The sequence below is a fragment of the Arachis ipaensis genome, chromosome B4 (assembly GCF_059453495.1).
Source record: "Arachis ipaensis isolate K30076 ecotype BB chromosome B4, ASM5945349v1, whole genome shotgun sequence".
NCBI classification, from domain to species: Eukaryota; Viridiplantae; Streptophyta; class Magnoliopsida; order Fabales; family Fabaceae; genus Arachis; species Arachis ipaensis.
In genome coordinates, this window is record NC_142439.1 from 192488 (window position 1) to 213800 (window position 21313).

The 21313-nt window shown below is 35.5% G+C and overlaps 3 protein-coding genes across 3 annotated transcripts; 1 reads left to right on the top strand and 2 right to left on the bottom strand.

The window, feature by feature from the left end:
- The first annotated feature begins 1460 nt into the window (after window positions 1-1460).
- On the top strand, window positions 1461-10541 carry LOC107638424 (phosphoinositide phosphatase SAC3). Its single transcript, XM_016341679.3, has 16 exons — window positions 1461-2342; window positions 3073-3277; window positions 3362-3527; window positions 3951-4173; window positions 4317-4393; window positions 4737-4924; window positions 5045-5142; window positions 5418-5551; window positions 5666-5794; window positions 6030-6393; window positions 6995-7116; window positions 7598-7696; window positions 8322-8513; window positions 8977-9153; window positions 9414-9522; window positions 9817-10541. The coding sequence occupies exons 1-16, from the start codon at window positions 2217-2219 to the stop codon at window positions 9943-9945; spliced, it is 2538 nt and encodes an 845-aa protein (XP_016197165.1). The 5' UTR covers window positions 1461-2216; the 3' UTR covers window positions 9946-10541.
- Window positions 10542-11604: 1063 nt separating this feature from the next.
- Window positions 11605-14155, bottom strand: EIF3K (eukaryotic translation initiation factor 3K). The gene is made up of 8 exons (XM_016341678.3): window positions 13895-14155; window positions 13741-13797; window positions 13546-13596; window positions 13362-13424; window positions 13061-13111; window positions 12920-12986; window positions 12488-12570; window positions 11605-12187 (listed from the first exon to the last, which is right to left on the bottom strand). Exons 1-8 carry the CDS (start codon window positions 14015-14017, stop codon window positions 11984-11986), a joined length of 699 nt encoding a protein of 232 aa, XP_016197164.1. The 5' UTR covers window positions 14018-14155; the 3' UTR covers window positions 11605-11983.
- Window positions 14156-14794: 639 nt separating this feature from the next.
- Window positions 14795-21007, bottom strand: TES (ATP binding microtubule motor family protein). The gene is made up of 15 exons (XM_016341677.3): window positions 20794-21007; window positions 20028-20284; window positions 19600-19689; window positions 19409-19509; window positions 19097-19210; window positions 18940-19021; window positions 18591-18658; window positions 18395-18454; window positions 18191-18315; window positions 17667-17862; window positions 17236-17376; window positions 16750-16839; window positions 15759-16661; window positions 15273-15577; window positions 14795-15165 (listed from the first exon to the last, which is right to left on the bottom strand). Exons 2-15 carry the CDS (start codon window positions 20263-20265, stop codon window positions 14841-14843), a joined length of 2838 nt encoding a protein of 945 aa, XP_016197163.1. The 5' UTR covers window positions 20266-20284; window positions 20794-21007; the 3' UTR covers window positions 14795-14840.
- Window positions 21008-21313: the final 306 nt, after the last annotated feature.

Here is a 21313-nt window from a genome sequence, read left to right on the forward strand (position 1 = left end):
AATTTTGGTCAATATTTCATTCAATATATCAACAAGCACAAGCATGTATATGTTAAACAAGTCAATTAAAATGCCACAACCCACTGAACCGAAAATGAACCGAAAATTGTTCACTCGCAGAACCAAAATTACAAAGGCTACCGAACCAAAAAATGTTCATGTGGTTAATAAATGATGATCAACTTTCAATCAACAGGATATTATTACAGTAGTATGGCTTATCAAAGTGAAAGAGTTGTCTCTAATGTGAATTGTCCTAAACAAAACTCATTCAATACATCAACAACCACAAGCATGTGTATGTTAAACAAGTCAATTAAAATGCCACAACCCACCGAACCGAAAATCCTTCATGCACAAAACCAAAATCACAAAGGGTACCGAACCGAAATATGTATATAATTATTCACACAAATAAGAACAACCACATATATCTTAATCAAATATAATGAAACAATTTTACAGTAGTATGGCTTATCAAAGTGAAAGATTTGTCTCTAGTGTCAATTGTCCTAAACAAAACTCATTTAATACATCAACAACCACAAGCATGTATATCTTAATCAAGTTAATTAATATGCCACAAGCCATCGAACCGAAAATCCTTCATGCACAGAATCAAAATCACAAAGGCCACTGAACCGAAAAACGTTCATGTGGTTAATAAATCATTATCAAATTTCAATCAACAAGAATAGTGTTCTTCAATGCAAAAGAAGCACTGAAGATAGTAACAGAGCTCTAGTTAAACTATCCACACCAATAAGAACAAGCACATACATTTTAAAGCCCTAGTTATATTGTAAAAATCATTCACAATAGTTCAATCTACTAAACGAAGCAAATCAAATCAGTAAAACTAAAATGAAACTAGGCGAAACGCGACATTGCAAGATTTTAAATGAACAGTAGTTTTCTCATACCTTTTGTAGTATTTGTTGCTCTTTTTGTTTATTTCGCTTGCCAAATCTTCTTCCGATTCCTTTGCAGTAGTGGTTTCCGCAAAGAATGTGATTGAAGTTTGAGTGATGTTCAGAGAGATTCGAAGAGAATGAGTGTTTTGGTGTATTGGTTTCTTGTTGAAAATGTAACGTTCTTTCATAGTGAAGCGCGAATGGAAAACGAGAGGTTTTTTTGTGTCTAGCACATGTTTTTCACTCTCCATTTAATGCGCCTAAATCAATTTGGGCTTGGGGCAACTTGGTTATATGGTTATATGGATGTGTAGTAAGCCTGTTAAAATCAAATTCTTATTAATCAAGTAGGTTAGTCTAGTAATTAGCTCACTAGTTTGTTTAAGTGTTGGGGTTCGAATTCTGATGGCTAACAATAAACTTTTCAATAGAGTTTGGATTCGATAGATTAGTTCTTGATATGTTGAGTGGAGAAATACCATAAAAAAAATAAATATAAATATAAATTATATATATTCGATGTGATGTAGTTTTAAACTTTTAATTGTTGCTCACATCTGCCACTTTTCCACTATCGTTCGGAAGAAAGATAAAATTATTTTTTAAAGAAAAAACTAGAATAAAAAATAGAAAATAAAAAACATTGAATCAATAATTAGAAGCTCTTGTTTCTGCACCCGTGGTTTTCAACTTTTTGTTCTGGAACCTCCGAAATCTTCTCCTTTTTCCAGTTTTCTAACCCAGTTTTCTGTGCTTGATCTTCTCCTCGTATCTTGTTTTCCCTTTCTAAAAAGATTCCATAATTAAAATACCCACATGCTGTTTCCGCTCTACCCTAAGGTACAAAGGCATATTCCAACTCAATAATAGCAGACATATAGAGATATAGATATAGAAAAAGAAAATAAAAATTCAATTTTTTGTTTCTGGGTTGTCAATTTTTTGATCTGGGTGTATTGAAGCTCAAGTGAGGAATACTGGGTCGTTATTGGGTTATAGGAGATAGGTGGGTGTAACTGCAAGGCGGTGGGATTGGTGGTTCTGGTGGTGGAGCTGAAATTATGATGGAAGATTAATGATTTCGAATCTGTGTTTGACAAATAATACTGTATCTGAAGCAAGCAACCTAGAGTTCAGGATATGGTTTTGTGTTCTGCAATGCGGCGATTCTGAATTCTGGTAAAAAAAAAAGAGTCTTTTTTTCTTCTTCGTTTTTTTGGTGGCACTGTTTGCATGCCATTTTGATAGTTTCCCTGAGCCTGAGGCTCGGGGGAGGGATCTGAAACTGAGATAGAAAGAGTCATGGCGTCTTCAGAGAATGAGCCTTCTCCTCACTCTCCTCCTCCTCCTTCTCCTCCTGCCTCTGAAGAAGTTAGTCTTCCTTCGCACGTTTGTATGCAGAAATTCAGGCTCTACGAGACTCGATCGGTAATCTCCCTTTTCTTATTTCTTTCATATGTTTTGCTTAATTTTATTCTAGTTTGGTATCTGCTATTGTTGTAGTAAGATCTCTTTGAATTCCTCATGTGATTTGTACCGCATCGTTGAAAATTTTGTGTAATTTTTATTTCACTTCAGGTCAAAGATTTTATCAGTGTACTGATTTCTGATTCATATTCATATAAAGTTATGACATGCAAGTGAAAAGGGATTTTTACAGTTTTTATGTATTTATAAGCTTTTGTAGTTATACGGCACTCGTCATCTTGCAACTGGCTATTAGTACTGATATTGCAGTGTTGAATGTTTTTGGATGAAGCATGAAACCAGCTGAGCATTGAAAACATCTGATTTTGCATGGTAGACTGCAATATGCATGTTGAACTTTCAAACATTTGGTATTTTGCACCATAGAGAGTACTCATAGAGTTTATAACCTCGTTCAGCGTTGTCTTTCTGAAATGTTATTTTTTGTCTTGTCGTTTGAGATTATATTGATGCTTCCTAGTCATTTTTAACCTCGAAGTATTATGTATCTTTTGCCTAAACTCATCTTTTTAAAGTGAGCCTCATTTCAAGCTTTAGATGCTTCGCAGTATGAACTGTTTGGAAGAAATAGTGGGCTATAAGATTGGAAACTTTGTTGAGGTTGCAGTTCTTATTGTCCACTCCTTTTCTTTGAAACGTTTTTACCTTTTGAATTTGTTTTGTGCCACAGAACTTTTATATGATAGGAAGGGACAAGAGCAGGACATATTGGAGAGTGTTAAAGATTGATCGCCTAGATCCTTGTGAGCTAAACTTGCGGGAAGATTCAACCACATACACAGAAAGTGAATGTTCTGATCTGTTGCGCCGGATACATGAGGGTAACAAGGCCACGGGTGGCCTGAAATTTGTTACAACTTGTTATGGAATTGTTGGTATGTAGATCCATAACGTCTTCCGCGCATGCTGACAAATTATTAGCACTTATCATAATATGTTATTCTGCTTCTATGCTTTAGGGTTCATCAAATTTCTGGGACCTTACTACATGCTGCTTATAACGAAAAGAAGGCAAATTGGTGCAATCTGTGGTCACACAGTATATGCTGTCTCAAAGACTGAGATGATTCCGCTGCCTAATTCTTTGGTTCGGCCTGATATCATCAATTCTAAACACGAAAACAGGTCTTTACAATTCCACATGCTATCAAACTAAGTCTCTTTCTTTTTTCTTCTTTTTTCTAATTTTACTTTCGTCTTTAGTTATCCTGCTGATTATATCCCTCTGTCCGATGTTTACACTATTTTTATTCTCCTCTGTTCATATTTCTTTTAATTTGAACAGAACCTCATGTAAAAATTTCTTGATACATTCTTCCTATTTTATCCAAATATATAAAAAATAACTTATAAAACAGTGGCACAGATTTGTTGAGGAGAAATTATTTTGATTGGGAATTTGTCAATGATGAAATAGGACATGATTGTGTTGTGCTAGGTGTTTTTATTTTTCTCTTGTGCCATCATTGAATTTAAACGCAGCATTTTTGCCTCATTTTCTGTTCACATTTTTTATTACTTATATGATTTTTCTCATTGGTATTTTAGATACAAGAAGCTGCTGTGCACAGTCGACCTTACAAAGGATTTCTTTTTCAGCTACTCATATCACATTATGCGTAGTCTTCAAAGAAACATGTGTGATAATGAGACAGGCCATGTCCTTTATGAGACCATGTTTGTGTGGAATGAATTCTTGACACGAGGAATTAGGAATCACCTCCAGAATACTCTTTGGACAGTTGCTCTAGTTTATGGCTATTTTAAACAGGTGAGATGAACGACACTTTAAAAATCCATTGAATACTGTTAAGCTAGTTGAGTAATCTTGTTAAATATTTGGTGGCTTTACAATTTGCCGAATCCCTGCTATGCCGAAGTAACATTATGGTACTTAACTTGTGGCTTTGCTAGGACACACTAACGATATCTGGGCAGGATTTCATACTCACACTTATTGCAAGGCGATCACGTCATTATGCTGGAACTAGGTCTGTAGTCTTCATTGTGTTATCTTTATCCTTTTAAACACTGTAACTTGTTACAACGTGATCATGTATATTCTGTGGTTGGTTATAGTGTTATACATCTGATTCTATAAAATATAGTATGAAACCTTCACAGTATATGAGTTGCCTTTCTCATGATTTGGTCACTATGCCTTTGAAGTTGGAATGTGTAATGGGTACTAGATATGAAATGATACATGAAATGTTCTTTACTTTTGCTTGTGATGCAATCATAAAAATTTGAAGGATGGGTATGGCTGCAAGTGTTCAAGTTCAAATGATACATGCAAATTCATGGCTTTATTTATATATTTTTATTTTGCAGATATTTAAGGCGAGGTGTGAATGAGAATGGTAGAGTTGCTAATGATGTTGAGACAGAACAAATCGTATTTGAAGATGTTCCAGAAGGTCTACCCATCCAAATAAGTTCTGTTGTTCAGAACCGTGGTTCGATCCCTCTTTTCTGGTCGCAGGAAACTTCACGTCTAAATATTAAACCAGATATTATATGTATGTATTCCAATTTCATGAATATGGCAATACTTGCAAAGATATCTTTTCCCCCATAACTTCTTTCCTTTCACGTGTTAATGTCCTTATGTTTGCTAATAAATGCATTCTTCCCACCAGTGTCAAAGAAGGATCAGAATTATCAAGCCACCAGACTTCATTTTGAAAATCTTATGAAAAGATATGGAAATCCCATAATAATTTTAAATTTAATAAAGGTAATTTCCCATAATCCTCCCTATATATTACATGTCATCATATAATCTAATTATCTCAATTTTAGATTTTCTTGCATCTTGGTTGCGATGATACATTGATGTTATATCTGGTAATGTCTTGACTAGCTTTATGTTATAATAATATTTTCTAAAACTCAGAACATTAAATACTAAAATGACAGTAGAAGTTCTGCCGATGGGCTTGGTGTCTTATATTTGACTCATTTACGTTTTATGAGCTTTTTGAGGAGATTAATGATATGCTTTTACAACAGACGCACGAGAAGAAGCCTCGTGAATCCATACTTCGCTCCGAGTTTGCTAATGCAATAGATTTCATTAATAAAGATTTATCTGAGGAGGACAGGCTTAGGTTCCTTCACTGGGATCTGCACAAACATTTTCAAAGGTTGGTGTCTTTCATCTTACCCTTTGATGCAAACTGCATTGTTTGTTCTGAGTAAGCTTATTCAAAAGTGCCTCTTTTATTTTTTCTCTCTTCTTTTGGGGAAAAAACTTCCAGCAAAGCTACAAATGTGTTGGTGCTTTTGGGCAAAGTGGCTTCATATGCCTTGACATTAACTGGTTTTTTCTACTGCCAAGTACCACCAACATTGAGGTCAGAAGATTATCTCAAATGGCCGTGTACTGAGTAAGTTTTGCATTTCATTACAAATTTTCAATTACCTTTTCAACATTGTTTAGATTTGTTCTGTGTACTTGTGTAGTGGCTTGAGATAAAACATAAGAAAAGTTATTTACACTTTTTCACAGAACAAACAAAGCAATGTTAACTAAAAAAGCAATAAATCCTTTGTGGAGAGTTGGAATACTGGAAATTGTTTCACTGGCTTTTCATGTGAACTGATGTTAAGTTTGGCTTCCAGTAATGTCGATAAGGAAAGCTTGTCACCTGCTGGACATGTTGGTGATGAAAACGAGGATGCTAATAATTTAGAGAGGAAACCTAGTGGACGAGATAATGATGCTGATGGAAATAATTCTATCAAACCACCCATGTTGCAGAGGGGTGTGCTCAGGACCAATTGCATAGACTGCTTAGATCGCACAAATGTTGCTCAGTATGCATATGGGTTGGCCGCACTTGGCCGCCAGCTCCATGCTTTGGGAGTTATAGAACACCCAAGGATTGACATCAATGATCCCGTAGCTGATGATCTTATGGGGTTTTATGAGCGGATGGGTGATACACTTGCACATCAGTATGGTGGTTCTGCTGCACACAATAAGGTGATTTGTAGTTGCAATTTCAGTCTGCAGTTCAGAGCTCAACCTTGTGAATTGATGTTTTTGCTACATCAATTTGTGGCCTTCTAAATTATTCTTTGCAGTAGATGAGATAACCATCAACCTACTTGAACTTTTTTATTGGGTGGGGAATTTTTTTGTTGGGGGGGGGGGGGGTTAAAGAAAGGAGACTTCTTTAATAATCATCCTCAGCAATTTTAGGGATAAACCAGAGACAGATAATAGCAATTGGATGCTATACAACTGTCTTGTTAGCTTTGTTGTATTTCATGTGTCGTTTTTAGCGAACATTGATAAATTTGGCATGATGAATACAACTAATTGATGTTATGCATAATGCAGAGTTGAATCATATTTGCATTTGTGAGAATGGAGTTACCTTGCTGATAGGCTGATCAACATTTAGCTCTTTTTTTATTTCTTTCCCGATATATTCCGCTTTATCATTAAATGGGCGGAATGAAAGTTGTCATTGGATTGTATATAAAAATTATTTTATTGAATTGATATGTAGTATGGTGTAACATAACAGTTCAGCAGCCTTGTCTGATGGTTTTTTCTTTTAACTAATGTTTCTACGTAGATATTTTCGGAGAGGAGAGGCCAATGGAGAGCTGCAATACAGTCACAGGAGTTCTTCAGGACTCTTCAACGCTATTACAGCAATGCATATATGGATGCTGAGAAACAAGATGCAATTAATGTGTATGGACTGCAATAATGCATTTTCTTATCTTTCATGTGCTTCCAAGTTACATTTGCAGGGGTTGACTTGTATCTATTAATCATAGAAATGTAGAATCCTGCTTATCCAGTTTGTTTGTTGCTTGTGTGTTCTGTTTCTACCCTCCCTTCTTTTTTGGAAGAATCTTATAGTATGCTTTTGATTGGGATATGAATATATTTCTTTTCATGTAAAGAAGGTTTGATAATACAGGAAAAGGTAAATAAGAATTCTGCTAGTACACTGTAAAATAAATTAACAAAACATTGTTGATGGACTGAACTCTCCAATCTCCCTGCATTTCTTGCTTTTGTCTCAAATAATAGCAGGTTTTTGTCTGTCTATTTTTGGCAGTTGATGCCTTTGTTATATATTTCCTGTTAGTAAAGATCTTTCTGTGATCTTCAATGATTACTCTTTTATACAATCATGAGGTGATTCTTTCCTACCTAATTTGCACAGATTCTTGGGAGATTTAGAGCCACATGGTAAACCTGCTCTATGGGAGTTGGGTGCAGATCAGCACTTTGATGCAGGGAGATATCGAGATGATGATGCAAGGTATCTGAACGCTATTTATGTAGAAGATACCTTTGTTGCATAATATTCCTTGAATCAGTTTTGTGTAAAGGTTTCTACTCTTTAGAACTTAAGCTGTTCGCCATCTCCTTCCTTATAGTATTGCATGATCTATGAAACTCACCCCTAAAGATAACAAAACCTAAAACTAAATTCTAGTTTAAAAAACTTGGGGTTAAATTGTTGCATTTAGGAGATATTAGGGAAAAAAATAGACATATGATATACAGCCAGTAGTGGTGATCTTTTATAACAGCCAGTGTAAAATAGTAGTAGTAATAGATCTAGGCATAAATATCTGAAGTAAATCAAATAACCAGAAATAAGAAAGACGTTGAAATAAATGACATATATGCAGAACATTTGATTAGTATTTGCCCTTTTGATCCTTACAGTACTATGGTCATGTGGGATCATCAAAAGCACAAGTGTCAAGTTTGATATAATATACAACGAACAAGTCTAGAGAGTATCAGAAATGAGTTTATAGATACCACATTCATAATAATTACAACCTTGCTGCAAAACGTCCTGATAACATGCAGCTATTCCATTAAAAATATCTGCTGTTAACCCTTTGTGGTAACTCTGAAATTTTGTTTCTTAGGTCAATTATGAAGAGATCCTTCTCAGACGGAAACATTCTTCGTGATACTTCTACACCTATGTCAGCCCCGGATGCCAAGGATGAACAATTCTCAAATGCAAGCATGCCAGACCGATCTGGAGAAGCAAGCAAGCCCTTTTGCGAGTCATCTCCTGATATATCTACTACTGAGAGTGACATGTCATTTTCAAGGTTTTTATTCTGTCTCCATGCCAATTTGAGTTTCAATCTGTTTCATACAGGAGATAGTTTGTCAGCATCCCATTTTATGCATCTTCTCTCTTTTGTACTGTGATCATGATTCGTGAGAGAATTTAGCAATCTTTCTGTTTGAGAACATCCAATCTTTCTGTTCGAGAACATCTGTATAGTAACTAACATAATAAATACACTTGAACCTGCATAAACCGGAAGATGGAAGAAGTTTATTCCATTCAAAACATTCTTCTCAAACTTTTAGCCTCTGATGTGTTTGAACATTGGAATGCCAATTAAGAGAGTGCAATTTCTAATTTGAAATCTAAACTTTGTTAATAGGCTCCCACCATGCTGATATTAGTTGGAAACTTATGTTGGGATTTTGCCAGTTGCTGTTTCTTTGTCCATACAAGTTCACGTGATGATATGCAATTTTTTAATTCTTTTCCCAATGTAGGTATACTCCCTCAATGCCTCGGAGACAGCTTTTTGGAGACATGCAACGAGAACGCTTCCATGAAAGTGACCATATTTACTATTCTGATCACGGGGATTCTTTCAGCTGCTCCAACTTTGTTGACTTGGATTGGCTATCTTCTTCTGGGAATTCATGTGAAGATGAGCTATATGACAGGTGACACTTTCTAACATTATGTCATTATGTATTCCTTCCATCAAGAATGTTGTATTGCGGGAAAGAATATAAGAGCACAATGGGGTATGGTTAGATTTTATAAATTTTATAGTGAAGTATCTCTCACTGAGTATATGGGGGTGCTAGTAACTCCTGATTTCTGATCATCTCCAAAATTTGTTGTATTTCTTTCCTTCCTTCTAGAGATATATTCTCATTTTAACAAAAAACAGTTGTGTTTATCTTTCAACTGAAAGCAGGTCATCAATTACCAACTCTCCAGTTACCGGGCTTTCTTCAGAAAATATTACCAATGGAATGGTAGAAGCTGCTCCATCCACTAGTGATTTGGCCAGTTCCAGCCTCAAGGTTTTTACTACCCTTCTGATTATACTATAATATTAGATTCCACTAAAATGCAATGTATCTAGTTCTTGTAGCATGGATCTTGTTTAAACCCAGCAGGCACTTGCCTTTTATAAAAACGAAGGATTTATCCTGTTTGGGAAGGAAACTAAAACAGACCAAGTAAAAAATCAATCCCGTTCTTGGACCAGTAGGAGTATACCGATTAAAAATGATCATAGTAGGTGTCACCATATGTCAAGTGTGTGACATTCCTGAGGGAATACGAGTAATAATTCTGTGAAATATAATTATCAGGGAAGGGAACGAGCTGAATCAGAGTTATCTTGTGGTAATGCACAAAGTGATGCCAAGTCCAACGTGCCGGATGAATTCCCTGACACTTTTGTTGAATGGGTAACTTATGGTCAGACACTTTGCCATTGAGAACATCTGCAAGCAAGCAATGATAGTAATGAACATCTTTCCCATTGAGTTGGCGTCCTCTGCTTGATTAGAAGAACACTAGAAAGATCTCAATGATAAGGAAAAGGACTACATTTGAGTAGGCTTCTCTGTAAGATGCTAAGGAAGAATCCTGGGGCCTTTCTTGGTAGTGACATGCAGCATTAGTTGGTGCAAAATCTCCATCAAATCCCAAGAAGCATAGCAAAAAAGAGTACATAGCAAACGGTTGTAAAAATTCTTCTAAGTTTTCCCGCTCTTATCTCCTTTATTGATGATGTTGTTTCCCTGCAGCTGGCTGTATTTCTTAACCCTTTTCACCAGTTAAAATATGATAGTAGGTGCACTTGTACATATCGTTACCCTGTCTAGTGGGACCTCCACTTCTTAGAAATGCAGTTAATTGATTCTTTTTAATAACTTACTGCAATGTATAATTCATGAGAACACTGTTATTTGGGCTTAGTACCAATAGTAGTGTTTTTCTGTTTTGCGGTTCTTAGGAAAAGCAATAAATTTCCTGTAAACTCCAAATTACCCAATGCTACTTTTTTCTATGATACTGCTCATTTTGTAAACTACTGAAAAGCCTAACTTATTTAGTTTCATTGCAAACTGGTTCAGTTTCTAGTTGGATCACAACACGAGCACTATCACATCAAGTACTTGTTTCATGATTAATGTTTTTTGAGTTGGTGCTCAAAAGATTCAGGTGTCAACAAAAATGTGCTTTTAACATTAAATGTTGGTCTGGCTAATGGGATAGTTGATCTGGCCAACTGTTTTAGTCTTTCATTATTTGTGTTATTTTTAATTAATTTTAACAATGTACAAGCTGGAAATACAAAACCCCCAATTCAATTTGGGTGAACCCTAAACACTAATAGTTCAGTTGTCACTCTCCCTTCTGTAGCGGTTCTTGGTTGCAAATCATGGAGCAAGATGGAGACATGGTGCGAGCAAATGCATAGCAAGAAAGTCCAAGACACTACCAACAAAGAAAAAAGATAGTTCTTCTCAACACAGTAGCCCAAGATTTGATGTACAAGCCACAAGTTGATTAATGATTACCTCAAATTGAATAAATGAACTCGAAATGAAATGGAACAAAACTCACTTGTGAATCGTAGGTGAAAGCTGAGAGGAGAAAAAGACTAAGCATTAAAGAAGTGAATTATTTAAAATGCCACATAAGTAGTGAAAGATTAAGAGTTAGCATCCATTCCGTTAGCTAGATCAGCATTTAACATTGTCGGAAATGAAATTCATTGATGGATGGGTACGTTTTTCAAATTAAAAACTCGAGACTTTTTTGTCATTCAAATCTTTTAGGCTTGTTTTTATCAGCGTATGAATCTTTTGAGTATCGATTTAATAGGTAACTCTTAAATTTTAGGCACATATGCTAGTGAAATTCTAAGCTGGAAAGTTCACAAGGAAGAGAATTCTTCACGCTATCGTAATAAATGAAAAACCAGGTGCCAATGGGTCGCAACTGGTTTTCTCGCCTAATACAAGTTAGGCCACAGAATTCAAGGCCACAACAAAATTTATTCCATCTATTTATATACTAAAATTAACCACCAAAATCAACCATCATTTATGAGTATAAATACATATTTAGTTAATTTTCAATGTATATTTTATATTCTAACATGTATTTTATAGTAGTGACTGATTTTAGTGTACACATAACATAGTTGTTATTTAATAATTACACTTAAATCTAGTAGGTAAAACAAGAAGCTCAATAATAATAACAATAATAATAATGCTGCTCCGTTTCAATACCAAAAAAATAACAATAATAATAAAAAGCAGCAGCAGCAGCTGCTCTTTAGTGGATAATTAATCGCATTAAAGAAAATTAATTCTCCCGATATTAATGCAAAATCTGAGCAAACTACGATATAAGTCCACCAAATATCAAACTAAAGCAAGGCGCACCACTAGATTTTGTTGCAACTGATCTCAAATTTCCAGTGGAATAAATAAAAAATGTAGTCCAGCCGCAGAAAAGTCAACTAAGAATGGGAAAGATGCGAGTAATATGCTCCAATGGTACACTATCTGAGGAATTTTTCTTCAAAACTGGGTCATTAAATTCATTTTTGGGAAGGACAATGAGCTGACCCTTGCCTTGGCTCTTCTCTATGACCCAACCATAGTTGGCTACTTGGTGCTCGAGGAATTTGTCCAAGGATAAACCTTCTATGTTGATTGCCTGTGCATTTCACAAAGAACAAACCATTTTAAAATTTGTAGTTACAGAGATCAATGCAACAATCATACTCGTATTAGAAAGTAATGAAAACAAAAACAATCTTCATACAAACCACGGTTCCCAACAAACTTCAGAACACCAGTCAACAGTAATATTAAACCCTAGTATTGTTGTACTATAAACATGTGTCATCCCATCACCTCAAACATGTTCAACTAGCACTTAAGAGAATGTGTATTTGGTTCCAGCGATATATGAACTCAAGCTTCAACAATGCTACAAGCACAATTACAAGCATACCTCAGCAAGCACAGTTCTAGGAACCTTTTGGTAAGTCAAGGAAAGGACATGAATAGCATAGCCTTGGACTGCCTGCTCAAATCCTGCATTTTGAATTTTTGATTACCAATTGAAGTCAGTGTCTTAGCATATGACAAACATGAGCACTAAGAGTGAACATATGACAGCATTCTGTAATAGTAGTAAATAATGTAATGATATATCATATACATGCTTAATTTCAAGACAAACAAGCTTCCCAATGGCACTTGACACAACTAATCAGATGGAGCAAAGTATACTTAAGCAGTAACAGCATGACCAAACTATAAATTCTTGTGAATAGAAATTTCAAATCTATCTACTGGTTTACATTCTTCAAAATTCATTGATTGGTAAACAGCCAATAATCATTATTCCATGAATTATAAAATAAAATACATAATGTAATACCTGGAACGGCATCAACTATATGACGATTTTTTGCTGCTTCATCCCAGAACTGACGAAACCTTCCTGTCTGAGGAGTAGACAAGGATTAGCTTATAATTTCAAACAAGTGCCCAAGGCTAGAATAACAAAGCTGTTGCGTACCTCCAAATAGTGTGACAGAACAATCAGTGTCTTAAACTGCTCCTCCATTTGCTAAGAATCACAAATAAAAAAAATATTAACATGGCACAAAGTGTGATAAAAGAAAAACAAAACTGAACTAATCATCAACACAATGAGCCCAATTCAAATACAAATGCAACATTCCTGGAACACCAGTGGCTGCAAAACACCTTTCTGATTTTGTAAACTTAGTTATAAATTCATTTATTCAAATCTCTACTTATATGTACAGAAAATCAATAAGAACTGCTGCAAGAGGAGACTAGTTCGAGAAACATACCACCCGCTCAGGAATCAAAAAGAGACACAGGCTGAAATCTGGAGCTGGCATTGCCATAAGGGCCTGTTCACAAACAAACAAATAAATAAGAGATTTAATCATGTGCTGACATAAACTATTCACAACAAGCAATACAAATAGTGCCATGAAATCGAAACCAGACACAAAAGCGTATTAAGCACACCTTAACCAAAATGCGGGCTACAATCTGAGAACTCATCTTATCCGGTTCAAACTGCAGTGATAAATCCAAAGGAAAAAAAACTATTATTTGTGACCCAGTAACAACTTCGTGAGCTGAATTTAGTAATTGATCCTAAAACCAGTGACGAAATAAAAAAAATAATAGTAACGAAAATTATAATAAATAAATATTTACCTGGTAGAGGCGAAGAAGGCAGAGATTTGCGTCGAGGCTGTAGGTTTGCGACGAAACCTGGTGAAAAACAAAAAGGAATTTGTGATTTTGAGAGACTTTTGCATGATAGAAGAAAAACCCAAAGAAGAAGACAGGGGAGAAGGGGAATAGGAACCTGTTCGTTGACATAGTTTTCGAGATCGGCAAGAATATCGGGATTATATCGATTTACGGCAACAAGCTGCTCTACTGTGTATGCAACCGGCGGCTGCTGCTGCTTTGGTGCTTCTCTTCCCATCTTTTTCTTTTACCAACGTCTCTCTCTCTCTCTCTCTCTTCTCTCCCTCGAACTCTCTCTGGGTTTTCTGAGGACTGAGGTAAACAGGTGATGCGAAAACCCTATTTACTTTAACTCAAATATCTTACCAACTCCAAACACAACCTTTAGTAACCCTTTTTTGCCGTGGATTTGCTACTTTGTTTCGATTTTATTTTCTATTGGATTTTTTTTTAATTTAATTTTGATGCATTGCAAATTTGTTAGTACAAATAAATTTTATATACATTTAATTATATAATATTGTATTAATAAAAATAATTTATTTATCATTTAAAAGATATGATTAGATGATTATGTGTCATACTAATACATCAAAATTTAATTCAGTGATATATTTAATTAATTCAAATTATTAAAATTGTTAAATTAATTTTTGAGTATATTTTAAAAATTGTTATAACTTGTGATTATATTTAAAAAGATGTTTATTCTTATTATAGGATTTAGAAAAAAAAATTGAAATGTTATTCATTTTATAATCAACTTATGTTATATCTGGCTTTTTAGACTTTTTCTTAATCGATAATGTTACTTTTTTTATTGATTATTATTAAAATTACGCTGAACTTTGTATGCTTTTTTTTCTATGACCAAGGGAAATAAATAATATGGAGGGTAATTCAGACATAAGAAAATAGTGGCATTATCAAAAGTTGCAACATCACTCCTCTAACATCTATTTGGGAGGTTAAGAGTGCGGCTCGGATGAGTTATTTGAGAAAAAATGCAATATAATTTGTTGGAGCATTTAAAATACTTTTAAAATACTTTTATTGTGTGTTTACAAATTTAGAAGATTGGATATGAAGTTCCATCCACCCCATGTTTTCTTATTGTAAGGGCTTGCAAAGTTTAATTCAAACATGTCCTTGCTATTTTCATCAGATCCACAGAAATCAATGAGCTTCGCTACAATTTCAGCGCTTTCTTGCACGTGGTGCATATCGTAAGGGTCAGTCCACAATTTGTTTATAAATTGCAGTCTCCTTTGTTTTCCAACTGGAGGAACTTCCCATTTTGCATAAAGTAGTTCCCTCTCCTCTGCTGTAAGTTTAGAGTTCACCCTTTTAGCTAGGTACTCTCTTTCTTGCCTTAGAGCTCTGATGCTGTGCATTTGACAAGGAAACAAAGAACAAGAAAACAATGTTTAGTCACAACTAGTATTTTATAGAGGTAACAGTTTGAAAGACACTATTTCTTGTAAGCCGTGCACCTTGCTGAAACATGGCCTGCAGGCTCATCACCGAGAAGTGCAGGACTAGCATTCCCAAGCTCTGCCAGGTGCTGCTCCAACCATGTCAATCTTCTAAATTCAACTTCCATATATATCCGATCAGAAGGATCTCCCCTTAACAAAAGATAAAACTGTGTCCTATGCACGAGAGAAATGTGGCACAAATGCCATAACATGATAATTTGCTGTCTCTGCTGTTCAAATAGAAACTCCCATGGTATGGGAGATCCACCAGTTGTATCTGTTTCTTCATTTGCAGACTTGTTAGCCTCAAGCTCCAAAACCTAAAACCAGTACACGGCAGAAAAATATCAACACCAGTATATTAACTATTCAACGAGCACAATGAATTACTATTTAAGTTAGGCAAACATGATCCGCCACAGGCTAACAAAAAAAAAATTAAGATGAATAAAACATACCATAGTAAGTACTAGCAGAGAAAAGCAGCCAAATATATATTACCTGGCAAACAAGAAGCTGCTTCTGGTAATGCAGTTTTGCCACTAGTTCTTTTAACTCTGCAACATAAACTTTAAAGCTCTTAATGTTCTCCTCGGCAGCATTCTTAAACATTTTCTGAATCTTTTTCACATCCACTGATTTTGATTGCCGTGCAGCTGGGCTTCCTTCCCTTGATAGAATAGAAATACAACTTTCATCACCCTTTCTCGGATTATCCTTATGTAACCTTGCAATTGTACCACCACCACCAATATTATTGTTTGTGGGTACCCTGTTCTCGATTTCAGGTTCCATTGCTTTACAAGAAGAGGAGAGAGGTGAGCAAGGAGCACGTATTATGTGTTGCATATTTGGGCTGTTGCTTAAGGTGAAAGGAAGAATTTTTTTCCTTCTCAGCTGGGTCTTGCTGTCTGGTGTCTCCTCCGTACCAAAAGTGGAGACCAGCTTATCTATAGATTTTTGAACATTCTCCAGTTTTCTTTCTAGAGATGCAATGGTGTTTCCTTGATTTTTTAACTGGCTTATTTTTTTCATCAGGTCAGCCTTATCTGCAGTCACAATTTCTTCTGGACTAGAGCCAGCTATTACCAAGTCTTTTATTTCAGACAGTACTTTTGACATTGTTTCGGCAGTTTCCTGATTTCCAAGGTTGTGAGTAGCAAAATCCTTGTGCAGAACCTCAAGTGCCCGATTTGCATCCTCACAAAGCTGCAGCTGCCGATGCTCAAGCTTCCGAATTTCACCAACCAGTATGGATGGATCAGGGGAAGCTAATAAATTCTTTAGCATTGCCTGCCTGCCTACCACCTTTCTTTGGTCAGGAGTGTGTTTACCAATTGCTGATTCATTTTCTTCAGGAAAAGAAAGACATCTGACAACTGAGGACCCATGATCATTTGAACCCTGCATCATACATATTGTGACTGAGAAAGAATAAATAAAAGCTAAAGTAATGTGATATCAGAATTTGCAATATGATCGTTCCAAATACCTTATGAACTTTATTTGCTCTTCTTTCAAGCTCAAGTTGAGATTGTGCAAGGTCTCTCTGGCGTCTCAGGTCTTCCATATCCTTTTCCATCTGCAAATTTGTGTTTGTCAATTATTCTCAAGAAAAGCCACTGTAGGTTATTTGACAGTTAACTCTTCCATTTAGCTGAAAGCCAGTTCTCAGGATTTGTTCCATTATGCAATGCAAAAGTGTTCTGTTAGGAGTATTTAATTATGTAAGTAGTTGCTGTACTTATTTTCTAGGTCCTTTTCAGTTTTACATACATTTATGAAAGCCTATTGAACGCTAAAAGGTGTGATATTCCTTTTTAAATCTTCCTTTTTATTTTATAAGATGTGATATTCCTAGAAGGCACATCTAGAAGGCCACATATATATTGAACCAAGAGATAATGCAAAAAACACACTCATATTTTAAATGTCATTATGACTTAAGACCAACAACCAATAACTGAGATTTTTTTACCTGAGTAATTTTTAACTCCTTTTCAGCTAGCAATGACCTTAGACATGAAGATGAAGAAGAAAGTTCAGGGCTTCTTAGCTCCCCTTCGAGTCTGGCAACTTCCTTTTGCAACTGTCTAACTAGTGTCTTATCTGAGACAACCTGTCGAAAAACAATCATCACGTTATCAAAAAGAGGGATTTCACTCGAGTGATATTTAGTATCATCGATAATCTTAACTTCTGGAGTCAAGGGACATTTAGTACTAAATTTTGCATGATTCTATTTTAGAAACCAAATTTTCAGGAGAAAGAAGTGTAAAAAAGTAATTCACTTTCCCTCAAAAAAAAATTAATAAAGAATTAAAAAAGAGAAACTAATACGACTAAGACAAGTAACACTAATCTATTCTTCAAGCAAATCATGTTTAGCCATTTATGTCATACTCATACCATATTCACACGGGCATTATTAACGACTTCCTTTGCACTGGTAGCAAATGTTAAAGTATTTTTTGTTTGCTCCACGTGACTTAAGGACGGACTTATGGTACATATAATTGCTGTTCGAGCATTTCCTCCTATTGAAGATTGCAATATTCGGGTCAGTTTTGAATCTCTGTATGGTATGTGACCACGTTTACCACCACTGCAAAACAAAAAAAACTCCGAATGCAGAGTTAGACTCCTTTATACTGACCAAATCAAGTAGCACCAAAGGTCTTTACTAGATCGCAATAATGAATACAATTTAAGATTACCCAACTTCCTCAAACAAAAGCTGTCACAAACTAGATATAGTCACCTGAATTTAGTTCCTCAAACAACTTTTCAGTGTGATATGCCTTGTTAGGTATTAGATAAGAACTTAGGCCTTTTGATGATCATAGCTGGTAATACTGGTTGTTATGACTATTTTGTAAAATAAGAAAGCGTAGCCTATTTGGATATGTTTCAAAACTCTATTAATGACTTACCTTAGCTTCCTAATGACTGTTGCAAGTGTCAATAAGCTTCGGTTGATGTGGTTGCCTTCCTTCAATCTGACTCCACATGTATTTGTTTGAGAGATGCGTTCACTTCCAGCAAGATCCACAAAATTCTATTAAGTTACAGCACAATGATCAATATGATTATCTCATTATCAAGAATTTCAGGTCAAGATATGCAGATATACATACCAAACTAGCAACGTAAGACTTCACATGGCCTGAACTTTCACGAAGGCTGCTCTCGAGAGTCTGAAATATTTATAGAAAGTTAGAAACAAATAAATACTGATTATGGAGAGAAGTGAAGAGCCTAATGGAGATGAAACACTTCAAATGCATACATATCATTTATAAATAAAAAGTACATTTCATTAGTAGAGCTTACCAGCCTGACTATTTGATGCGATCTTGAGCTTTTATCATTTAAAGCAGTTTCCCCTACTTGCCTCTGAGCTGCAGATACAATATTTTACAGGTGAACAATAATAGGGAAATATTGAGTGACAATTTACATTCTAATAACATAATTACAGCTTCTCACATTGAGTGTAAGGTACATATAAATGCTAAATTTCTTTTTACAAACTTCATGGTATGGTCTCTACGGAGGAAAATGTAGATCAGAAATTTGCCATGGTGAAAAAAATAACATCTGAGCAGCAGCACTATGTCAACAGATGCACAATAAAGAAGAGAGAAAAAAACTAACAAAGTAATCCAGGTTTGATAATTACCTTCACAGATGCCAATTAAATGCCTTAAATGTTGACCATCTTTAGCTACTTCTTCATTCAGCTTTTCTACAATAGTCCCTCTCTGTATCCAAAGAAAATCAACAATTACTATCAAAGGATCTGATTAATTAATTCAATTTATACACGTGAACTATACCTCTGGGTCATCTAAAAGCCGAAGAGGACCGGATTCACGATTTAGAAGGTCTATAACTGTCTCATTATAGATTTCCAATGCAGCGAATTTCAAGATGAAATGCCTTTCAGGTTTCTGTAAATTGAAATCAATATATATTCATAATGGAAGCATTTACCACGAATCATTGCAATTACACTTGTTCATAGGAGGATTCAAATCATTCAAAAAATAAAATAAAAAAATAAAAAACATCTTTTCTTCAAATTTTTTAACTGATGCATAAATAGCCATCAGCAGATGTAACTAAAATACGCATCAAGAGTAACTCACATTCTTGATGTAATTGTAGATGTCCTTAATAGCATTTTCCGTGATGCCTCTCATTGTGAAGGTCTTTCCACTGCTAGTCTGCCCATAGGCAAAAATTGTTGCTAAAAAGGTGGAAACAAGTTAAGGAACATTCAATAGGGCCCTAAGAGAGGGAGAAAAAAATCTTCAAGTAAGGTTTAGCTCAAAATTACCATTGATTCCTGAAAGTGCCGATAAAGCTACATCCCTAGCCCCTTCTTCATAAACCTTCTGTGTTGAGCATGAGGGAGCAAAAACCTTATCTGTGACATAATAAAGTATTAAAATAGTTGTAGACTACTTGTATTTTATAATAGGAAATTGACACTTAAAAAAGACGACTAGCTTCAGTCCAACAAACTTAAATTCAAATTAAATGAAAAAGAATCAACGACATTGATGACAGTAATTTCCATTTATAAAGAAACATAAATTTAAATTTGGAAATTCCTATTTATGAATAAGTTCAGTTACCAAAATCAACGGTTTGTAACATGCATGATGCCTAAGTTTAAATCTCATTATATATATGGAAAGAAAAGAAAAGACGTAATAATACATGCAAAGCATGAGCACTTTTGAAGGCAACATGAGAAAATACCGAAGGTGTATGGTGTGGCAGGCCTGTCTTGATTTGGATTCTTGAAGATAATGGAGTGCTCATCCAAGCATTCCCAGGCAATAAGGTCGTACATGGCTTGTTCCTTGCGGTTGAGTGGCCTCATACGAACCGTTACGCGAATCTTCTCCTCCTTAAATTTGGCACCACCACCAGGTGTACATAAAAGGTTCCTCTGTATCTTAGACATCGGTGTTGCCGCTGGAGGTGTTTCCCCCATTGTGCTCCTCTCTAAATCTCTGCAAAATTATCATCACCGATCACACATCATCAAGAGCATTTTCCAACTCTTAATTTCCAAAAAGAGAAAATGGTTGAAAAACAGAGATACGAAAGAACAAATATGAACAGGAAGAGAGCTAGCTTTTACGGATGAGCTCACTGCCTTAATACTCGTTTTAATAAAGTTTCCGAGTTAGAGGACAAAATGGAAAAGGAAATCCACGCTTCATGAGGATACGAAATGAGATTTACAAAAGTAACAAATGCAGTTTGAGCTATCTAGATAGAATCTAGCACGATCCGAAGCTTCTAAAATTATGCAACTCCACTAAATCTCCATGGCGATTTGAAATCCCTGCTCATGTGATGCGATGTTCCTAAATTTTCTTTTATTATTATTTTCTTTCTTTTTTATTTTTTCTTGATCTTTCCTTTTCCAGTTTGAACTGCATTTCTTCGAAAAAGTAAAAACACTGTCGTGAGAGAAAGAAACATGATGTAAGAAAGGAATGAAAATAATAAGTACTTGGAGGTGAGGAAGGACGGCTCGGCGGTGGTGGAAGCGGAGGAAGATGGAATCACACGGCGGAGAAAATGCGGAATTTAAGTCCGAAAACCAGATTCTTCGGAAGAGGAAAATCTGTGAAATGAAGAGAGAGCAGTGTGATAGAGGGAAGAGAGTTGTATAGTAACGGATACTTTTTGTGCGTTGCGCGGTGGCTCTGTTGCTCAATGCTCACGAGTCACGACTCACGCCTCACGATATAACAATAACAATAAAGTAACGGGCTGTTTAAATTCCTGGGTCCCACCGCTTACCAAAGAAATTGGACAACTTCATCTTTTTTGGACTTGGGCCAGGCCCAATTAGAAAATGAAAACCATGTTGGGAGATCAGGCCCAATTAGTCGGAATATAATCGACCTGTGCTGTAGTCCAGGTAGGGATCATGTCCTTTTCGTGCTTCTTTATTAAGATATTAGAAAAGGAACTGTCCTTAATATAAGTTCTCTCTGTTTGATAGCAACCCATTTTAGAGGGAAAGG